Here is an 18,761-nt window from a genome sequence, read left to right as displayed (position 1 = left end):
CAGAGTAGGCAGGAGTGTTTAAAAGGGAAAATGGTAATAGTAACAAATCGCTGGTTGAACTGGCCAGTGTAACTCTTCATGAGTCACAGTAAGAACCATCAGTGCAAGAGGCCGTGGTCTGAATTAACCTTTAGCACTGCAGCAAAACAGAGAGATAATCTTAGAACTTTATGACCGATGATCCTTCTGTAGAGCGAGCTGCAACACAGTAAAAGAGAGGAAGCCTCAAATTGTATAGTGTTGCAACTGTGAAAGTGTGTTTTTGGGTTTTGTTTGTTTTTTAAACAAACGTTTGAGATGGGTGTGGGACTCTACGCTATACCAGTGTTTGTTGTAAATCAAACTACAGAAACTGAGAAGATTTCTAAATATTTCTCAGAAGTTACATACTTTTCAGAAATAAAGATCTACCTTAATTTACTTAATACGTATAAAATTGTATGTCTTGATAGGATGTCAATGTTGAAATATTGCAGGAAAAAAGATTCATTGGAGGAGATCGTTTTGCTAACCTACTGTTTGCTTATGTATTCTGTGAGGTTTTCTGCAATTAGACTTATTTTATGAAAGCTTTATTTCTGGGTGGACTCTTGAATGCTGTGTTGGGATGTAGGAATTTAAAGTTCTTTAAGGTTTTTCCCTTTTTTATTTCAGTTTGCTCAATTAGTATTTTCATATAAGACTGCCCTGGATCTGAGTTCTCTAGTTGCGTGCAAGATGGATAGGGTCATCCTTCTTTATATTAATGACACAATTTACAGACATATGCTTCCTGAAAACCGCAACATAGAAATATTCCACTGTTTTAATTAGGAAGCTAAAATTTATCTGTCTCTAGTTGCCTTGGGCACTTGAGAGAGTTGGCTCCATTGCCAACTCTCAATTCAACTGCAGAAGCTTGTTGCTTCATTTTTTTTCCACTTGATACTGACTCCGTCAAAGTTTCTGAATAAAGTCTACTCTAATAAAGTCTTGCATATTAAAGCAGAGACTATGGGATTCTGAAATCATGTGACAGATTGCTTTTGATGCTGGGCTTTTTATCTACCTCAGAGCGAGTGACATCTCATTAAGACCTTGGAGTTTGACTAGTGAAATGTAAATAACTATGCAGCTTTTTTCTGTTTGCTTTCAGGCTCTTGAAATGTGTGTGACTGCAAAATATAATGAACAGCTTTTAAGTGTGAAAAAAGAACAGGGACAACCAAAAGCATTGCTCATTCACCAGAATAAAGCAGAATCCAGACAGTCTTAATTAGGTGTTTTTTTTTTTTTTAATAAACCCCAAGTAGAAATTGAATTTTATTTTCATTAGTGTGAGTTGCTCTCCTATACTATAGTTAATGTTTGTGGTTCAGGAAGATTAACTACGTTTTGACCAAGGACTAATCATTTCAAAGAAGGCTGTTTTATTGGAAACCTACCCTTCTCTTCCCCCCCCCGAAGAGTGAGTTAGTATTTTAGAAAAATCCTCCAAGGATGAGAACATAAAAGTTAACAATTCTTGATTTTAACATTCTAAAATCAGTTTCTGGTTTTATTTCATTTATTTTCTTTTCAAAAATCTTATTAATTGTGAGGATATACATAGTTGAACTTCTGCAGATGGAAGTATTCTAAAAGGCTACACCTCACCACTGGAAGTGTTTTCATTGAAGAATTATTGGGATAATATTCTTCACGGAAATGTCTCAAACTAGCTGATGGATGTTGCATCAAATCTTCTGAAAATCTTAAAAATTGTATTGAAATTTGTCATCCACATTTCTTGAAATTTAGATAACTTTGTTACCTAAAGATGATTTATCTAGATTAACTAGACTAATAAAGCAAACTCAAACTGGGATAACTAATCACACCTGTGCAGTATGTGTTCATGTCCATAGTCCATGCATGTAAATGAAGTAAAAATAAAAATCTACTGTGGATACAGACCTGTACAAATATCTATGGTGTTAAATTCAAAGTATGTTAGAAAAAAAAAAGATAATTTAATACATTTCTATTCTAGACTCATTGGGTTAAAAACTGAAGCTCCAAGTGCTGCATCAACAAGTGCAAGTACTCCTCAGCCAGTTAATAATGTGGTCCACTACTTGGCATCTGCACTGCTTCAGATAGAACAAGGAATTGAGCGCAGGTTTCTCAAAGCACCTCTTGGTAAGCTTTCAGAATTGAAACTGTATGTCTCTAATTTTGTGTAAGATTTTGTAACAAACAAACCCCCCAAAACCACCAAAAAACTCTACCCCAAACCCACTTGGTTCTTTTTTAAGACTGGATGCTTTAGAGGGACGTGTTGGGGAAAAGAACAAATAACTAACCTATTGCTATGTACCATTGTAAAATTAAGAAACATTAGATTGTCAGTTTACAAGGCCATAGATCATGAGGAAATATTAATATTTTTCTTATTATTCTGCATGTCCTGAATTACATGTATTAATTAACAGCATATATTACTCTCAAACACATGCCTATTGAACCTGGATAATTTCAGTGATCTTGTTTGTGTTGCCCTATAATTATACTGATGCATTGGGAGACAAATTGTACCCTTAGGCAGAAATGAGTGAGCTTTCTGGGGGAATACTCCACAATTCAGCATTACTGTTGAGGCCAATGTATCATGCAACTATACCATGAGTTTCTTCTGTGTGTTTTTTAGGTTGTAAAAATGTATGCTCCTTTTTATACTGTTTCTGTGAAAGCAATATAGGCCTGGTTTATCTGCATCACCTTGTTCAGCAATAACACAATGTCTACAGTAAAATGTAGTAAAGATTTATATTGCAAACTTTCAGATCCCCAGGTTTTGTGTTTATGCTGTAAAACTTGGAAATAAAAGGTTGCAAGAAAAATTTAAACCAAAGCACGATTATAGCTTTGACTTTAACACATGTTCCTCTGACGTGCTGTAGGGATGAGAGAGGGGATCCAAAGTGCAAGTCACTTTGTTTTCCAGTGACCCCTTAGGTCTGGATTCCTTAGTATCCTTTTGCAATTCCAAACTGGGGTTTTGTCTTGGATAAGTTTATAAAGGTGGTTCATCCTTCTGGAGGCAGCTGTCTCGCCCAGGCTTCCCTTCCGGCTGCCGCACTGAGGCCGAGCTGTGCTCTGTGCTGAGCTGGACTGCTTTGCTTCTCACCTGCAAGAGTGCAGCATGGTTTACCAGCACAGCATGTACCGGGGTCTTCCAGAGCACGAGCTGCTTCACATCCTATTAAATTGATACTCTCCTCTGATAATGACTGCATAGAAAATCCTTAGGCTCCGGCAGATTTTACTGCAGTAGTTTAAGATGAAAATGCAGGTTTTGTTGTATTAATACTACATGTTAGTACCCCATGTCACAGTTGACCTAAAACTGTTTCTGCATTTCAGCTGCTCCTCCGTGGAGTCTGGTGTCTGGGTATCGGTTGCCACTGAAGATGAGTTTGAGCTAGATTTGTGCCAGAGACTCTGACACGCAGGCATGGGTTCCCTTCCACAAGCTTTCGTTATCAGTGTGATGACCTCTAGAAGAGGGAAATGCAGCAAATGATTGAGATGAAAGGGGAGAGCATAGGAGTAGTTTCAACCGCAGCTGTTCGAAAGCTTTACTTGGCTAAGTGTTTGGTCAACCCAAGTATGTCTGCCCTTTCCAAGCCAGGCGTGATACGGCTTATTTCCTGCTATATGACTAGATTTACAACATGTGCATGGGACAGTTAATTGACAGTATATCTAGCATTTGTCATGTTTACTCTGCATGTGCAGGTTGTAAATACATTGTGCAGTATATGCCTCCACTTCCAAACTCTCTCTGGGAGTATTTTGGCAACAGCATCTTGCTGATAGCTCATAAGTTTACCACAGTGTGCCCTTAAGGGGAAAAACATGGCTATTAGTAGGTTACGGCCATAGATCAGGCATCCTGAGTTAGAGGAAAAGGACTAAAAGAAGGAAAGTGTCCCCGAAGTATGGGAGAGAAAGTTTTTTAGCAATCCTCCTGCGTCTTTTTTTGAGTAGTCCCAACTCTGCCATAATCTAATGATGGTTCATGTTTTTGCCTGACCTTTTGATGGTGGTGCGGTTTCTCGTTTGTTTTTAACTTGGGAGTCCTGTTTTCCTTTAGATGCTTTATGCTTACTGTGTGACAAAGAAAGTATATAGGGAAAGCAATCTGATGGGATTTGCAGGTCTTATCTCATATGTTTGTTTACCATACCGTGCCTGTACATCTCTTCTGCTCTGAAAAATGGTACCGCTGTAAGATTACTGTAATGTATAGAATAACCTACGTAGCTGAAGGGAGCAGGAAGGATCCCAGGTCTCCTCTGCTCTGGCTTACTGCCCTAACCATTAAGTGACAGTGTCAGGTTCCCTCTTTCTTGCTTTACCTTTGGTGCCAAGTGTCTCATGTTTTCAGTTGCGTAAATGGGACGCTTTTAGCAGGAGAGGAGTCTGAATGAAGGCAAGATTTTAGTTTTGTCACTAGAGAGCTCTTGGAGGAGCTGTGGCTTTTGAGTGGCTCTGTAGTAAAGAAAGCTTAAAACACACACCTATTTGCTGATGATTTTCTGACTGCTAGGCAGTTAGTTATATGAAAGGTGCTCTGACTGGGGAACTTCCGGACGTGAGCAGAAGGCGCAACTGCAAAGTGTCAAGGAAACCTGTGTGTTTGAGAGGCATCTGGCAAACTTAGGCACTTTAGAGGTCAAGCAGCAGTTCTGGATGCAGCCCTTTCTGGATATAACTCTTCAGTGTTTCAGACATGCTTAAAAAAATAAGAGTGTAAAATTTGCATAATCTTATATTCTGCTTATGCTCCCCGGTTGGAAACAATGTCTTTGCATGCTACCACAGCAAGTTCTGTTTCTTAGTTTGCGACTTGCATATGTATAACAGGCAAAGAAAAGTTCTCTACTTAGCTTGACAAGGAGGTGTTAGTAGTGTTACTAAACCTTTTAATAAAAAGTGGACACTGCTGCTTGCTCAGGGACTGCCTTGTGCTCATAACTGTGATGCCCTCTTTTATTGACCCCTCTAGGAAGTGGCCAACTACTCTGATGACAGAAATTAGCTTTTAGTTTGTAACCACTGGGTTCTGGTTTGTGGGTATTTTGTTTTTGTTTGCCTAATCTTATATAGATCATTGAGTCCATACACTCATTTCTTTCTAACAGGTGGTTTTGTTGTTCCAACTATTTAATGGAACCATCCCCTAGACAAAATAGCTGCATATCTATTTCTAATGTTAAACCTGACAAACCCAACTTTTTAGGCTGACTTAATTACCACTGAAGTAAAAACATTGGAAGTCAGTCAAGCAAGTGCTAGGAGTTCTGTTTTGGTAGCAATACACGGGAATGCTTTTCGGGAATGCTTTTGGTTAAAAAAAAAAAAAAAAAAAAAAAAAAAAAAAAAAAAAAAAAAAAAAAAAAAAAAAAAAAAAAAAAAAAAAAAAAAAAAAAAAAAAAAAAAAAAAAAAAAAAAAAAAAAAAAAAAAAAAAAAAAAAAAAAAAAAAAAAAAAAAAAAAAAAAAAAAAGTACCCCTGCATTTCTGCTTTAAACCAAAGTGAATGTGCTTTGTCTTCGTCATTATTTCAGTTGTTGCCTTCACTGCGGAGTTTCTCCTCCCCCGCCTTTCACTATGCTCTGTTCCTATTAGGGAATGGAGCCTTACTTAACAATTTTCAGTTCTCACTCTATTTACAGCTTCTAGTACTAAAGACAGTGCAGTGAAATTCACTGCAGTCACTGGCAAGTTTATCCCGGTGGCCTCCAGGGTGCAGAGCAGACAAAGGGACCCAGCACAGCAGTAAAAGGACCAGCTGCTCCTCTCTGCTCCGTTTTTGTTCTGAGGCTCTATCAGGCTGCCAAGAGCCTCGCTGGTGATTCTGATAGGTTTAGAGTTGAGGTGCATACCAAATATTAAAGTGGAAGAGCAAGAAAAGACTGACACAGAAGATAGCAATGCAAAAGGAAATCTAGAAACCCCAGAAAGAGCACCCTCTGCCTTGCAGAGCTGCTAGGTGGCCACTAATCTTCTGTTGTCTGGTGATTGACATGACTTGAATTGTATGCTTTTCTTAATTATGGATTACGTTTTAGAAATCCTTTCGTTACACATTAGCTATGAAAATTTGATTTTTCTTCCTTCAGTCCAGCCCAAGGTAATGTTTGGGGAGAATCACAAAAAGGGGGGTGTAGCTTGCAGTACATGTTTTTGCTGCAAAAATTCTGAGTTAAGATGTAAAAAAGCTTTTTTTTTTTTTAATAGCCGTTTGATGGAAACTCTGAAGTGCTACTTCTCAGATAAAAAATATGTTTGAGGGGGAGGAAATACAAGCAATTTTTATTGTGGATTTTGCTTCTTTTTTAGTATAAATTACTTTTCCTTACATTTCAAAATACTTTGCAGTGGAGAAGTAGGTCTCATCATTCCTATTACACAGATGTGAAAACTGAGGTATAAAATGATGAAGCAATTTGGTTGCCCTGGAGTTCAGTGAGGCAGCCATGAAAAAAACCCTGCCTTCTGCACTAGTGCAGGACTTCAGTCATTAAGCATCCTTCAGATTTCCATATGAAAGGTTGGATTCTAATTCATGGGAGCACCTTTGTGACTGATACTGGGAACCATTTACCTCCTTTTTAACTTAGCCGTGCACTTCTTGCAGGATAAAAAAAACCCACAGCTTTTTTTGCTCCTTTTTGCTTGTCTTTGTTCCATTCCTTTCTTTCTAGATTTTGATTATTTTTGTTTCCTCTACTCCCAATGTTGTTTCCTTTTCTGTTTATAATTGTCGTCCTCATAATAGCATCAGACATCTTCCAGCAGTGAACTGGGATAGGATTAGTATATATGCATGCTTTGTTCTTGTGCTTTCGTTACTTCCCTGCGGAGTTTCATGAGCAGAGGCAGTGAAGGTGGAGGTGGGCTTTTTTTCTGAGGAAGAATTTTTGTTTTCAGAGAAGGCAGTCAAAGAAGGTACCTTGTATTTGGAGCAGATGAGGTTTACTATGGCTTTTACTTCCTGGGAGAGTAATTTCATCATTTTAATACTCAAGAACACTCCTGCATAAAAATATCTTAAGTATGTCATTTCACATGGACAGATGAGCTGGTTCTCTTGGTCCTTGAGGACTGTAGTCATAAACCGGCTATATTTTTGAGATGTTAGGAGGTTCTTGGTAGCATAGACCAGACAAGTTGTTTGCTGCGAGAGAAACCTGTGGTCAGTAAGCTGCTCCTATAGCCGTTTTTACCGGAGATGGACAGAAAGGTAAGGGAGGGTAGGTTTAGGAGCTTTCAGTTTAAGCCTTCTGTTTGTAGTGGGAGTCAAAGTAAATCCTGGGATGTGCAATTCCTCCATGCACATTATTCTCTTAGCCTTCCCTGCCTACCTTCTTCCACATGCACGTGTTGGGAACCACTGTTCTAGTTACATTTTTAGACTACAGAAGTATGGATTATAAAAATTAATTAAAAAATAATCTGCCACTCTTCAAAAAGGTATTTGAAATAACTTTATGAATTTAATGTTAGGTAATGCAGAAGATGATAAAAGGAACCACTGGGGGGATAAAAAGAGGAAGAGAGTGGAAGACAAGACTAGTCAGAGAGGTGGTAAATTTTAAATGTTACTTGTATTGCTAACAATTAGAAAGTATTGAATATTTTATCAGGTTTTCTTTTTTTTTACTTTAATAACTTTGTAGCCAGTTCCTTACACTGAAGGAATTGCGGTATTGAAGCCAAAGGTTTAAACATGGGTAGTAAAACAAATACAGCTCAAAGATTTAAAAAAAACAAACAAAAAACAAAAAAAACCAGTTCTTTATCTCTGGTTGCAGAAAACTTTATTTTCTTTTTATCACTTTGGGACAGAAATCTGCATGTTCACAGTTTTGTTGTTTGGTGGTGGTTTTTTTTTTTTTTTGAAACTTCACAGCATTGTGCAACTGCATATCCTTTCTAGAAATACTAAAATGGAAAACCCTTCCCTGAACTCAATTAGCTATTGATAGATGAGTGCATAGATCTGTCAAACAACTTCATTTGCATTGTAGCAAGGCTTGGAGGGCTTAGCTGACAGAGGGGTATCCCACTGCGCAATGTAGAGCTGCTCAGACACAAAGGAAGCGTCCGTTTCTCCCTCCAAGTTAACAATATAAATGAGAAAGATGATGGATGGAAGAAAAAAGTGTTGTTCTTATTTTACAAATTGGGATCTGAAACAGCAGGTGTCGCTTGGCTTGTTTCTTTCAATAGCAGGACATGCTGAAGCAGGTCGTGGTCAGTAATTTCTATCTCTATATTGCAACTCCCATTTTGCAGTGCAAGTATTTGTTGTTGTGTGATGAACTATATTGGTTAACCAATCCAGGCTAGAAATAACTGCCAAAAAAAAGTAGTAATGCTCAAGCTGCTATTGTCAGCAAAAGAAATGCTTGCCAAACTATATATACACTTAAGATAAAGTGTCTTTGCTAGAGTTATAGTAGAAATATGCAGCAGAACTGAGAACTGAAGTGGGTCTCACAGTAGATTCCAGTGTCCTGACAAGCAGTTTAAATTTTCTTCTTACTGAATTTTAAAAAATACATTGAGAGATAATACTGCAGTGCTGTGAAAAGGACCTTGTCCGCTATTCTTGGTAAGACTGAACTTGAGACAGGACACCTAAGGACAAAGTAACAGGAAATTTTAGGAAATCCGGATTTGTATTCGCAGTTCAGGAGTGGCTATATTTAATTTATGAAGGTGTGTTGCCTGTTTATCCTCTGCCTTCTCCTATTGCTTCTCTTGTGCTGCTTGCTGCTAATGCAAATGTATGCAAGATTAGGCAAATCCTGGCAGCCAGTTGATGAGAAGGCAGAAAGGCCTTGCCAGGAGAGCAATTAGTCTCATTTTTGTTCTTTCATTTTATTTGTTATTAGATATTTTCTTTTCCTATTCCTGAGGAGAAATCATTTGGCAGACAGGTGGATCGTTGGCCATTCCTGTGCCCACTGTGACTAGTGCAGCAGGCAAGGTGGCATCTTATACTGGAGTACATCATTAATCGGCTAGAGATCACACAGTAATAACTGGACTATCACTTTTAGAAGGGAAATCTGTGAACATTTCTGTAATCAAAAAAATGCTGTATTGTCTCTTCCTCTCCTTAAACCTTCTTGCTTTAAAATGCAAGAAATAGCTTTCAACATTCATAAAGAAATTCCCTTTGTGCTCAGCAGCAGCAGTGCAGGGTGTAATTTATACCTTCTCGTTTCTCTAGCTCTTCAAACAGCCCGTTTGCTTCTGTAATTCCCAGCTGCTCATTCCCGTTCGGTACTGCTACCCTCGCTATTCTGTGTATTTGTGTGGCTGCTTCAGTGGCCTGGATTGCAAATCAAACCTGTTTGAAAATACAATGTAATTTGTCACCCCTGCCCCGCCCCCCCCCCCTTTATTTCTAACTTATTTCTAACTTAATTAGGATCCCAGGTCTTACTTGGTTTGCCACTAGGTGTGTACCAGAGATTCACGTGTGCTATGTTGCTTATAAAATATCAAGAAAACAGTTATGTTTCAAGCAGACCAGTCACCCAATCTGGTTAACCACACAGATGTGCAGGTTCTTGTGAAGGTGGAGTGCAGGGCAGGAATAAAGGCATTGAGGTGTGGGTAGATGGCTGAAAAATGTCTGCTAGATTATACCGGGGCAGGGGCAAGTGTGGGTGAGAAGAGCCCTTTAAGCTGTTTTTTGCCATTGAAGTCTCTGTTTAATGCCAGGTACTTTCTTTAAATGTAAACATTTGGGGATTTCAAAATGTACTTGCAAGGGAAAGTAAATTGGGAGTGTGGTGATTTTTTTTTTTTTTTTTAAATCTTAAGTTATCTTCAATTATACTTTATAAATTGAATCAAATTGTTAGGTTTCCAGGTTGACATCTGAGTAAAACTTTTTTTATCTTACTCATGTCTTATATATGTGCAAGTTCTAAGTTGAATTGGTATTGAAGAGTAAAATCTTGTGGCTTCAGCAGCTTGGAAACTAAGGAGGAAATAAATATTCAAGTATTGAAGAGATAAGACAAAGGTTAAAATATTATCCCAGTTAACTACTGCTATCTGTTTGAAAGTCAGAGCCTTACCTCATAGTCTAGAATAACCTGGATGTTTGAAAAAGAAGTTTGATCATACTGCTTTTTCTTTTTTTTTTTTTTAATCCCCTTCTTTAATGGAAGATGCCAGTGATGGTGGACGATCCTATAAAACAGTTTTGGATCGCTGGAGAGAGTCACTTCTTTCTTCTACCAGCTTGTCCCAAGTCTTCCTTCATCTGTCTACATTGGATCGAAGTGTCATCTGGTCAAAGTCCATCCTCAATGCTCGCTGTAAAGTGTGTCGAAAGAAAGGCGATGCAGAAAGCATGGTGCTGTGTGATGGCTGCGATCGAGGCTATCATACTTACTGTATCAGGCCCAAGCTCAAGGTATCTGAGGAAAAAAAAGTGCTTCCTTTTCACACAAAACCTGAGTAGTTCTTATGACTTAATTGCATATTACTAATCCTTTCTTTTTTTTTTTTCTCTCTTCTTCCGTTTCTAGGTCATTCCTGAAGGAGACTGGTTTTGTCCAGAGTGCCGACCAAAACAGCGCTCTAGACGCCTCTCCTCCAGACAGAGACCTTCTGTGGAAAGTGATGAAGAGACTGCTGAACGACTAGGAGAAGGGGAAGAAGAGGCAAACTATGATGAAATGGGACAAAGTGAGGAAGAGCATTATGAAGAAGAGCAAGATGAGGAGGATGAATCTCAAGAGGAAGAAGAGATAAGGTAAATAGACATCCGTTAAAGTGGTTTCCTACTGAAATATCATCTTGATTATTAGGTGGAATAATTGTTCACATAAGCACATATCTTGAAAATCATTCTGAAAAAGTTATTTAAAAAAATAGCAGCTTGTTATGAATTTGGCTCTTACTGATGAGTTTAATATTAACAAAAGTTAGGTGCACTGGACCTGGACTCACTTTTCAGGATGAAAATTTGAGCCTTGGATGTGTGGGTGAGAGATGGCCAGGAGAGTTGCAGTTTTGTACAGCTACTGTTTGAATATAAAGTGGAGAGAGTTTCAAACAGTAAAGATTTTTCTGGAGAAAACCTGGAGCTGTCTTTTGTCCAGTTTTGAATTTTGGGGGGCTAGGTATTGGAACATTAGGGAAGATAAGATCATCTGTTGGAGGCTATGTGACATTGGGAGGACTTGAGGACTTCTGCAGTAGCTGTTTAAAGAAAAAAAAACAAACAAACAAAAACCACCCAACCCACACCACCCCACCCCCCCCCAACCCAAACAAACAAACAAAAAAAGACCCCAAACAGCTAAATAATCCAATGTGGTAATTTCTGTTAAGTGACGGATTTTATACACATGTAAGGAGTGTAAAAGTTGAAGGAAACTTTCCTGATCTCAGAGTATTTTTCTTCTTTTTGGTACAGTCTTTTTTGAATTGACTGAAGCAAGATTATTTGCGGCTCTGACAGTTGGGATTCAATAGTTGGAGAGAACTTGCATCTCCTTGAGAAGTAAATTTATCTCTGGGATCTTCCTTGTCTCCTGTAACGGAAGGAGAGTCTTGGGTATTAGTTATAAACCCTGACTAGAGCGTAACTTTTATACTTGGTGTTTCAGAACTGCAGTTTATTTACATAGCTGATCGTATTGTTCAAAAATCCTAGTAGTTACAGTTGCTATGAGAAGTAAGGAAGTGATTTAAAGAAATTGATAGTTGGTGCTGCTCCCGTTAATGCGTTCGTGTTGCACAAGCTGCAAGGGTGATCAGAATTCTGAGCATTTCTTTAAAGTAGGTGCTCCACGTAATATTTAATTAAGAGACTTCAGAGCAGTATTTAAGATAATGGTAACTGGATGACTGCATCAGCTTGAAAGCCAGCTGCTTACTAGTCCAACCTTGAGTGGTTGGGTTTTTTAAATGCTGAATTAGAAAACTGAGGGAGAAGAGAGGAATGGAATTTTGGGATAAATAAACATAATTGTTCACTTTTTGTAGCCCATCAAAGCAAGGAAGACCCCAGGTCAAGTTTCCATTAAAAATGAGAGCAGCCAAACTCAACAATCCGTTCTCAAGTCGGAACAGCCAGCGTCAGGCAAGATACGCTTCTCGGAGTCAGCAAAACACACATAAGCAAACTGAATCTTCATCTAAAGTTACCAGAAGGGGTTTAAGAAGGGCGAAATCAGCCTCTCCATCAGTGACAAAGCCTTCTTTAAGACTTAATAGCCGGACCACTCGTCAGAGCCAAAGTTCATTACAAGCAGATGTATTCGTGGAATTACTCGGTCCTCGAAGAAGACGAAGAGGAAGAAAGAGTGCTGATAACACACTGGAAAGCAGCCCTGCCAATTCTCTCGGATTTAGAATTGTTGATACCGCAGACTCGAACGAACGGCTTAGGAAGTATCCAGTTTCTGCTTCAAAGCTTTCTCTTCCTGTTACTGAACCCAAGAGAAGAGGCAGGAAACGACAATCCACAGGTTAGAGAAATGTGTTTGTCCAGAACGAAAACCACGTTCTGTTCCTTGCTAAAACATGTGTGTGGTAGAGCAAGGAGACTAGAAGTGGTGGTTGAAGGCATTTTTACCGCTTCCAACAAGACAGTTCCCTTCTTTCGCAGTGACAGAAGTGAACCTTAAAAATTTCAGTCATCTAAAGAACGAATACTTAATTTGCCAAGATTTATCATATCCATATTTGAAATTTCACATTTGCACACAATATGGAGCAACCGCTAATAAGCGGATAGAAAATGTGAAAGTGATATTTATGCCTTAACCCATGCAAATGCAAATGTTTACTTACAGCTTCTATGGTTTTGTTTGTTGAAGGGTTAAACAGTGAAGAACACAGATGTAGGCAAGGTAGTGAAATTGAGAATATACACGTACAGCAAGAAACTGCTACCAGAAGAAAAATGTCGTCTATCTGGTATAGGGCTAACAGCGTCCTTGCTTGTTAAGCTAATACCAAGTACTTGACGGTAGGGAAATACTTGGAAAGCTACAATAATCTTTTAAAAACAAAAAGGACCCAGTGTGAGACTGAAGAGTGTCAAGGAGCTTGCGCTCCAGTGTGGCAGCCTTGTATTCCACACCATTTCTGTCCTTCGCCATTGGGAGTTTCTGGGCTTATCCTCTAACCACCCTGCTGACTACTCTTGAAAGCAGATAAAACCACTCTGAATAGGGGTTTTGTGGAAGTAAAAGTTATGAGCGGGCAGCTTATTCTGTTTTTCTCTAATAGAGATTTTCTTTAAGTGTTTAACAAATTGTTTTAAAATAGAAATCAGTGAAAAAATCCTTTCCAAAATTAATGCGATGAAGGAGAATGGAGGAGGAACCCAGCTAAGTCCTGGTACTTAGCATTTTGTATGGCAAGAGAGACATTTAGTGGTTAATAACAAGGCTGTAGTATATTTAATACCTGAAGCCAAACTACATGAGTTGTGTCCTGAAACTACAGTTTTAGTACCCAAGAATAATGGTGTTTCACTTCTTTAATTATTTTTTTTTATTTTACTTGTCAGATTTTTATTTTTATCTGGTGGGGTGTTGGTTTTTTTCCAGAATCATCTCCTCAAACCTCATTGAGCAGGAGAAGTTCAGGACGTCAAGGGGGTGTCCATGAACTCTCAGCTTTTGAACAACTCGTAGTGGAACTGGTACGACACGATGACAGCTGGCCTTTCATGAAACTGGTTTCCAAAATCCAGGTAACTGATAGAACTGTAGAGGGAATGATAATGGTTGAGAATCCTGTTTGCTGCCAGTAAAACTTGGGATTTTATAGCATTGCCCTAACAGGGGGATACAGCTAAGCAGTGGGATTCAGGAAAACTCTCGCATTTCAGCTCAAATATTTGATGCCAGAAATAACTTTTTCAGTTGACATGTTATTGGAAAAATTTTAAATATGCTTGCCATCAAGCATTTAAAAATGTGAAATGCTTTGATTTGGGGGGGGGCACCAAAAAAACCCAAGAAATAGAGCACAGGACTGCTAAAGGTAAGCTTATGGTTATTAATTACTTAGTTGAATTGATCTTCAACTTATGCAAAGGTATTTTGAGAACAGACCCACAATAAAATAACAAGGTAGGAACAACTTCACTCTGTTAACTGTAATGCAGTAAAAAGATGATTTCTTAGCTTAGTTCTTAATTTAATTTCCCTCTTGTTTAGATTTTAAAATACTCGATGGTAAAGTAGGTACCCAAAGTAAGCACCGCTTTAGAGGTTTGTATTACAATAGAAGTTCCCAAAGCACGTCTGCTTTTCTGCAGGCTGCACTGGCTTGTCAATTGTAAGGCACTGCTGGAACTATCCTACCCTAACAAAGCGCCTGTCCTCTCCAAGCCCTTTGGAGCAACTCTGCACAGACATTCTTGCAGGATCTAGAGCTCAGTGTTTTTAAGTGCTCTATTAAAATTGACAGCGATAGCTGTTAAATGAAGACTTGAAACTCTGAAGAGTCACAGATAGCTGGAAGGATTAATGTATCTGGACAAAAAGAATAATGTACAAACGAGAGTGAAAGATGTAAGCGCGGAGGAGGAGGTAGAGAGGAATTTTGAATGAAACTGAGACTAGTGTCTGCCTACTAGAGTACAGGACTTGCACCAGAAAGTGCAAGAATCTGGTGAATGCAAGGAAGCTTCTTAAGGAGGGATGGAGAATTCAAGTTAATTTTGATCCTGAAAAGAAACTGCTAGAATTCAGTGCATTCCTGTTTGCCTGAATCAATCACTAAGGGATAGTCTCTGTATAGTTCAGAAAGAAAAATCCATACCTGAGTGACCTAAATTTTCTTCACCATGATAGAAATTTTGGTTTAAGCTTTTTGCTGCCTTTAAGGCAATGTAAAGAATACATTGAATGATCAGTGGTCAGCAAGCCAGAAAACCACCTTTCTTTTTAGTACTTACCTAACAGCACTCCTAAAGGGAAAGGAATGAAAAAACATGTCAATCTGTTTCTCTGCTAATGTTTTCTCTAGGTTCGTTTGCAGGTTGCACTTGATATAGTAAAGTTACAGGCCATAACCAAGAACTTGGTTTTAAAACATACATGATGGTGTATGTGGGTATCTTTTCTTGTTTAAAAAAAGGTCAAATTTGGATCAGATATCTTTTTCTTTTGCCCCTCTGCCCCGCTTTGTGAGTGAGACGGAGTCACCCTAAGCTTGGTGCTTACCTGGAATTCAAAAATCTGCGATCCAAATGATCGGTGCCCTTAAGGGTTAAGCAGTCCTTTTCCTCCCCTCACTTTTATCACATAAACAGCAACTCAGAACAGTGTTTATCTCTGGTACTTGCATACTGTGTCCTGCTTGCTACAGAAAGGTTCGCTACCTTCTCTTCACCACAACCAAATGGAATCTTGGGATTTCGTTTCTCTTGCAAGACTGTGAATGGTAGTGGAGTAAAAATGGCCATTACTCATGATTAAGGAGCTTTTAACATTGTAATATGTTACAGGAAAGTGCAAAGTTTTAAAATCTTGGAAATAATTTTGCGCTTGACAGATGGGAATAGCTGGACCACCGTAATGCTTATCTGCTCATGCAGTTTTCTTACAGTTGTTCACAGGGTGTTTAGGATTAGATTTATTCATTGAATTGCTGGCCAATGTTTGTTGTGGTCTGCTACTTTAATGATAGAAAACATGGAAAAGCACTACCTGAAAACTAATATTCGGTTCAGGAAATGGAGGTGGCTCCCTGGGACGCCTCTGTTTATTTAAAAACAAAACCAAAATGCTTTCTGCTAATGCATGATTTGCTTAATTTTTGACATAGGTAGAATTTTAAGCTTCCATTTGTTTGTCTATGAATCATTCTTTTTGTTTTGTTTTTTTAAAGGTACCGGACTACTATGATATCATCAAAAAACCTATTGCCTTAAACATAATCCGTGAAAAAGTGAATAAATGTGAATATAAGTTAGCATGTAAGTATTATTTATTGAAAGAGGTAATGAGACCTGTGTTTTCTCTTTAAAACACGTTCTTGTCCTAAAATAGAGCTGTGTCAGAGGATTAGAAAGCTGAAATTGTGTTTGGTTTGGGGTTTTGTGGTAGTTTTTGTTTTGTATTTTTTTTTAAAGAGTATTTACTAATATTTTTTAAACAAGATTTGTTGAACATAGTTCTTCTACGACCAAAATACATGACGTGTACAGATAGATAAGAAATGAGCAGCTGAGAAACTGCTGGTAATTTCTCAAGCCTTTGATGTCAGTGAGGGACACTGATGAAATATTTGGAAAAGGTGCTCTTGTTACTGCTTGATTTGTATTGCCTTTATTGATAATCAGAGAAATTTAAGAACGTTTACATGGCACTTCACTAATATAATGATAGAAACTTGACGCATATGTAAAGACATTCTTGTGTTGCAGCTCTGTATAGGATCACTGTACTAATTCAGTGGTATGATACTGCTTTATCATAACTGCTCTCTGATGACGTGAGACACGCTAAATAAATTAATTTACCTTTTATTTACCAGCGGAATTCATTGAAGACATTGAGCTGATGTTTTCGAACTGCTTTGAATACAACCCTCGTAACACAAGTGAAGCAAAAGCTGGAACTAGACTTCAAGCTTTCTTCCACATTCAGGCTCAAAAGCTTGGACTTCCGATCACATCTGGTAATGTGGACCACGCTGCTCCTGCGGCAAAGAAGTCACGAATCTAACCTCTGCCTTCCAAAGGATTTTTTGAGGGAATCTGTTATGTTCATTAAAATGAAATGTTAAATCACGCAGTCGTCATACCTGTATAAAGCAATAACAACTGTTTAACCACCTTGAAGTGTGGCCTGCACTATATTCTCAACGTAATATTAAGCACTCAGGAGAACGTAGGAAAGATTACCTTTGCTACAGTTTTATTCAGTGTCTAATAATTTTGATAGATGTACTGGATACAGTACTGGTTTACAGAGGTTTTGTACATTTTTAATACATTCATGTGTCCAAATATCTTCCAGAAGTACATTGTTTTTTCCTGCACCAAATGACCTTGTTTCATCCTCTAGATTTTGTAGGAGCTGTGGTATTGAGGGCTTTATCAACTCAGATAAAATCTTCTGCTGTAGCACAGTTTTGAAGAAGCTGTGTGTATGTTTAAAACTTGTTTGAGCGTATCTTCTCAACACTACACATGAATGAGTACAATTGCATATCTTTTAAGTACTGTACCAGTGCTGGCTGGAGGTATTCAGTCTGAGTTTATTAAGTAGATATTTATTTAGCATTCAAAGTAATTTGTGAATTTGTTTTGTATTTATAAAATTTGTACGTGGGGATTAAAAGACAAAAAAAAGAGAGAGAGTTCCATAACTTTTTAAATTTTTTTCCGGTGGTTTTTTTTTTGTTGTTGTTGTTTGTTTGTTTATTCCCCTCTAACTTGATGATCAATCAATAAATACCTTCCCCTGTCCCTGGCAGTTCTTCTAGCAATGAGTAAATTTACAGGACTGTACTATAAGTTTCTACGTACAACTTTGGAAGTGTACAAATAAAATGACACATTTTTCAAAGTATTTTGACCTTCTGGCATTTCCTTTTGAGTTATACTGCTACACCATCTTCCCTGTTAATTTACTAGGACAAGTTGCTGGAGAGAACACAGCAGAATGTGGTTTCAGTGTGAGTACCCCAACCAGCATTTTCAGCAGCTGCAGCCAGTGTGATACCTGGTCTCTGAGTGATGCAAATGTTCGTCAGTATGTAAGGAGTAACATAAGAAGTATGCGTATAAGTGTGGTTCTTTAATTAGGATCTTTACGCTAACGCTGTAAAACCTCATAGCTTTGTTTAGCTGACCAGCAGCTTCTTTAAACTATCCTTACTATCCTTGATAGTTTTACTTTCATTATTTATTGATTTAAATTTATTAAACTCCGTTTGAGTCAATAGCTTTAAAACCCTTTTAAAAACAGTTTTGCCCACCTGGAGGTATGCCATACTCTGAGAAAACAGCATGGAGCACAAGTCTGGGGGTAGGAGTGAAGAGGGTAGGAAAAACTGGAACAGGAGGTTTGCTGCTGCAGCAACTTTTCTCCACCTTTGGGGGAGAAACACAGAAAAGTGCCCACTTCTCCTTTGAGCAGCTGTGCTTAAAATATTCACGTATGCTGTATGTGCAATGCAGATCTGACTGTCCTTGGCTTTAGCTTGTGTTGTAGCGTTAAGACCTGTATATGCTACAGACCCGAACAATTACTTGCTCTGTAGTTGTGGATTTTCTTTGCTGCTGTAGTGCTTACCTTGCCTTAGAGGTGGCAAGAACGGGCATTCCCTTGGGCCTAGGGAACGGGTGGCAATAGATAGGAGAGTGATCAGTTTGAAGTGTTGGATTTTTGGATTTTTTAAAAAAAAAAAAAGTCTAAGAACGAGAGCAGTGGGGGCTACTGTTTGTACATTATTAGATATGTCTGTTAATACTTCAGTGTTTCTATGCGAGCTTTTCCTTGGTCAGCGCTGACGTCTCTCTCCTGTCAAGATCAAAGATGCATTTCTTGTTCCCACCACAAAGAATGCTAAAGACCGCAAGGAACGTGAGCAAGCAGAAGACTTCTTTGCAGGGTGTAGTACTTGATATCCCTGCATCTGTCTAGTCCCAAGAGGATGTGAACATCCTGACTAGCAGGTTGCACAAACAGTTGTGCAAGTTCTTGTTCACATGAATAGTCCCCAT

At 38.4% G+C, this 18,761-nt stretch overlaps 1 protein-coding gene across 1 annotated transcript in view; it reads left to right on the top strand.

The window, feature by feature from the left end:
* BAZ1A (bromodomain adjacent to zinc finger domain, 1A) overlaps nt 1–17,604 on the top strand; it is a 67,643-nt gene extending 50,039 nt beyond the window's left edge. The window contains exons 20-26 of the mRNA XM_009319459.1: nt 2,012–2,160; nt 10,222–10,469; nt 10,585–10,811; nt 12,050–12,534; nt 13,624–13,769; nt 15,917–16,004; nt 16,565–17,604. Coding sequence (XP_009317734.1) covers nt 2,012–2,160; nt 10,222–10,469; nt 10,585–10,811; nt 12,050–12,534; nt 13,624–13,769; nt 15,917–16,004; nt 16,565–16,755 — 1,534 coding nt within the window. The 3' untranslated portion in view covers nt 16,756–17,604. The remainder of the gene's footprint in view (nt 1–2,011; nt 2,161–10,221; nt 10,470–10,584; nt 10,812–12,049; nt 12,535–13,623; nt 13,770–15,916; nt 16,005–16,564) is intronic.
* Nucleotides 17,605–18,761: the final 1,157 nt, after the last annotated feature.

This window comes from Pygoscelis adeliae, unplaced genomic scaffold, assembly GCF_000699105.1.
Source record: "Pygoscelis adeliae isolate BGI_AS28 unplaced genomic scaffold, ASM69910v1 Scaffold71, whole genome shotgun sequence".
Classification (NCBI taxonomy): Eukaryota; Metazoa; Chordata; class Aves; order Sphenisciformes; family Spheniscidae; genus Pygoscelis; species Pygoscelis adeliae.
The sequence above is the reverse complement of the archived record's forward strand: the minus strand, read 5'-3'. Positions and strand labels throughout refer to the sequence as shown.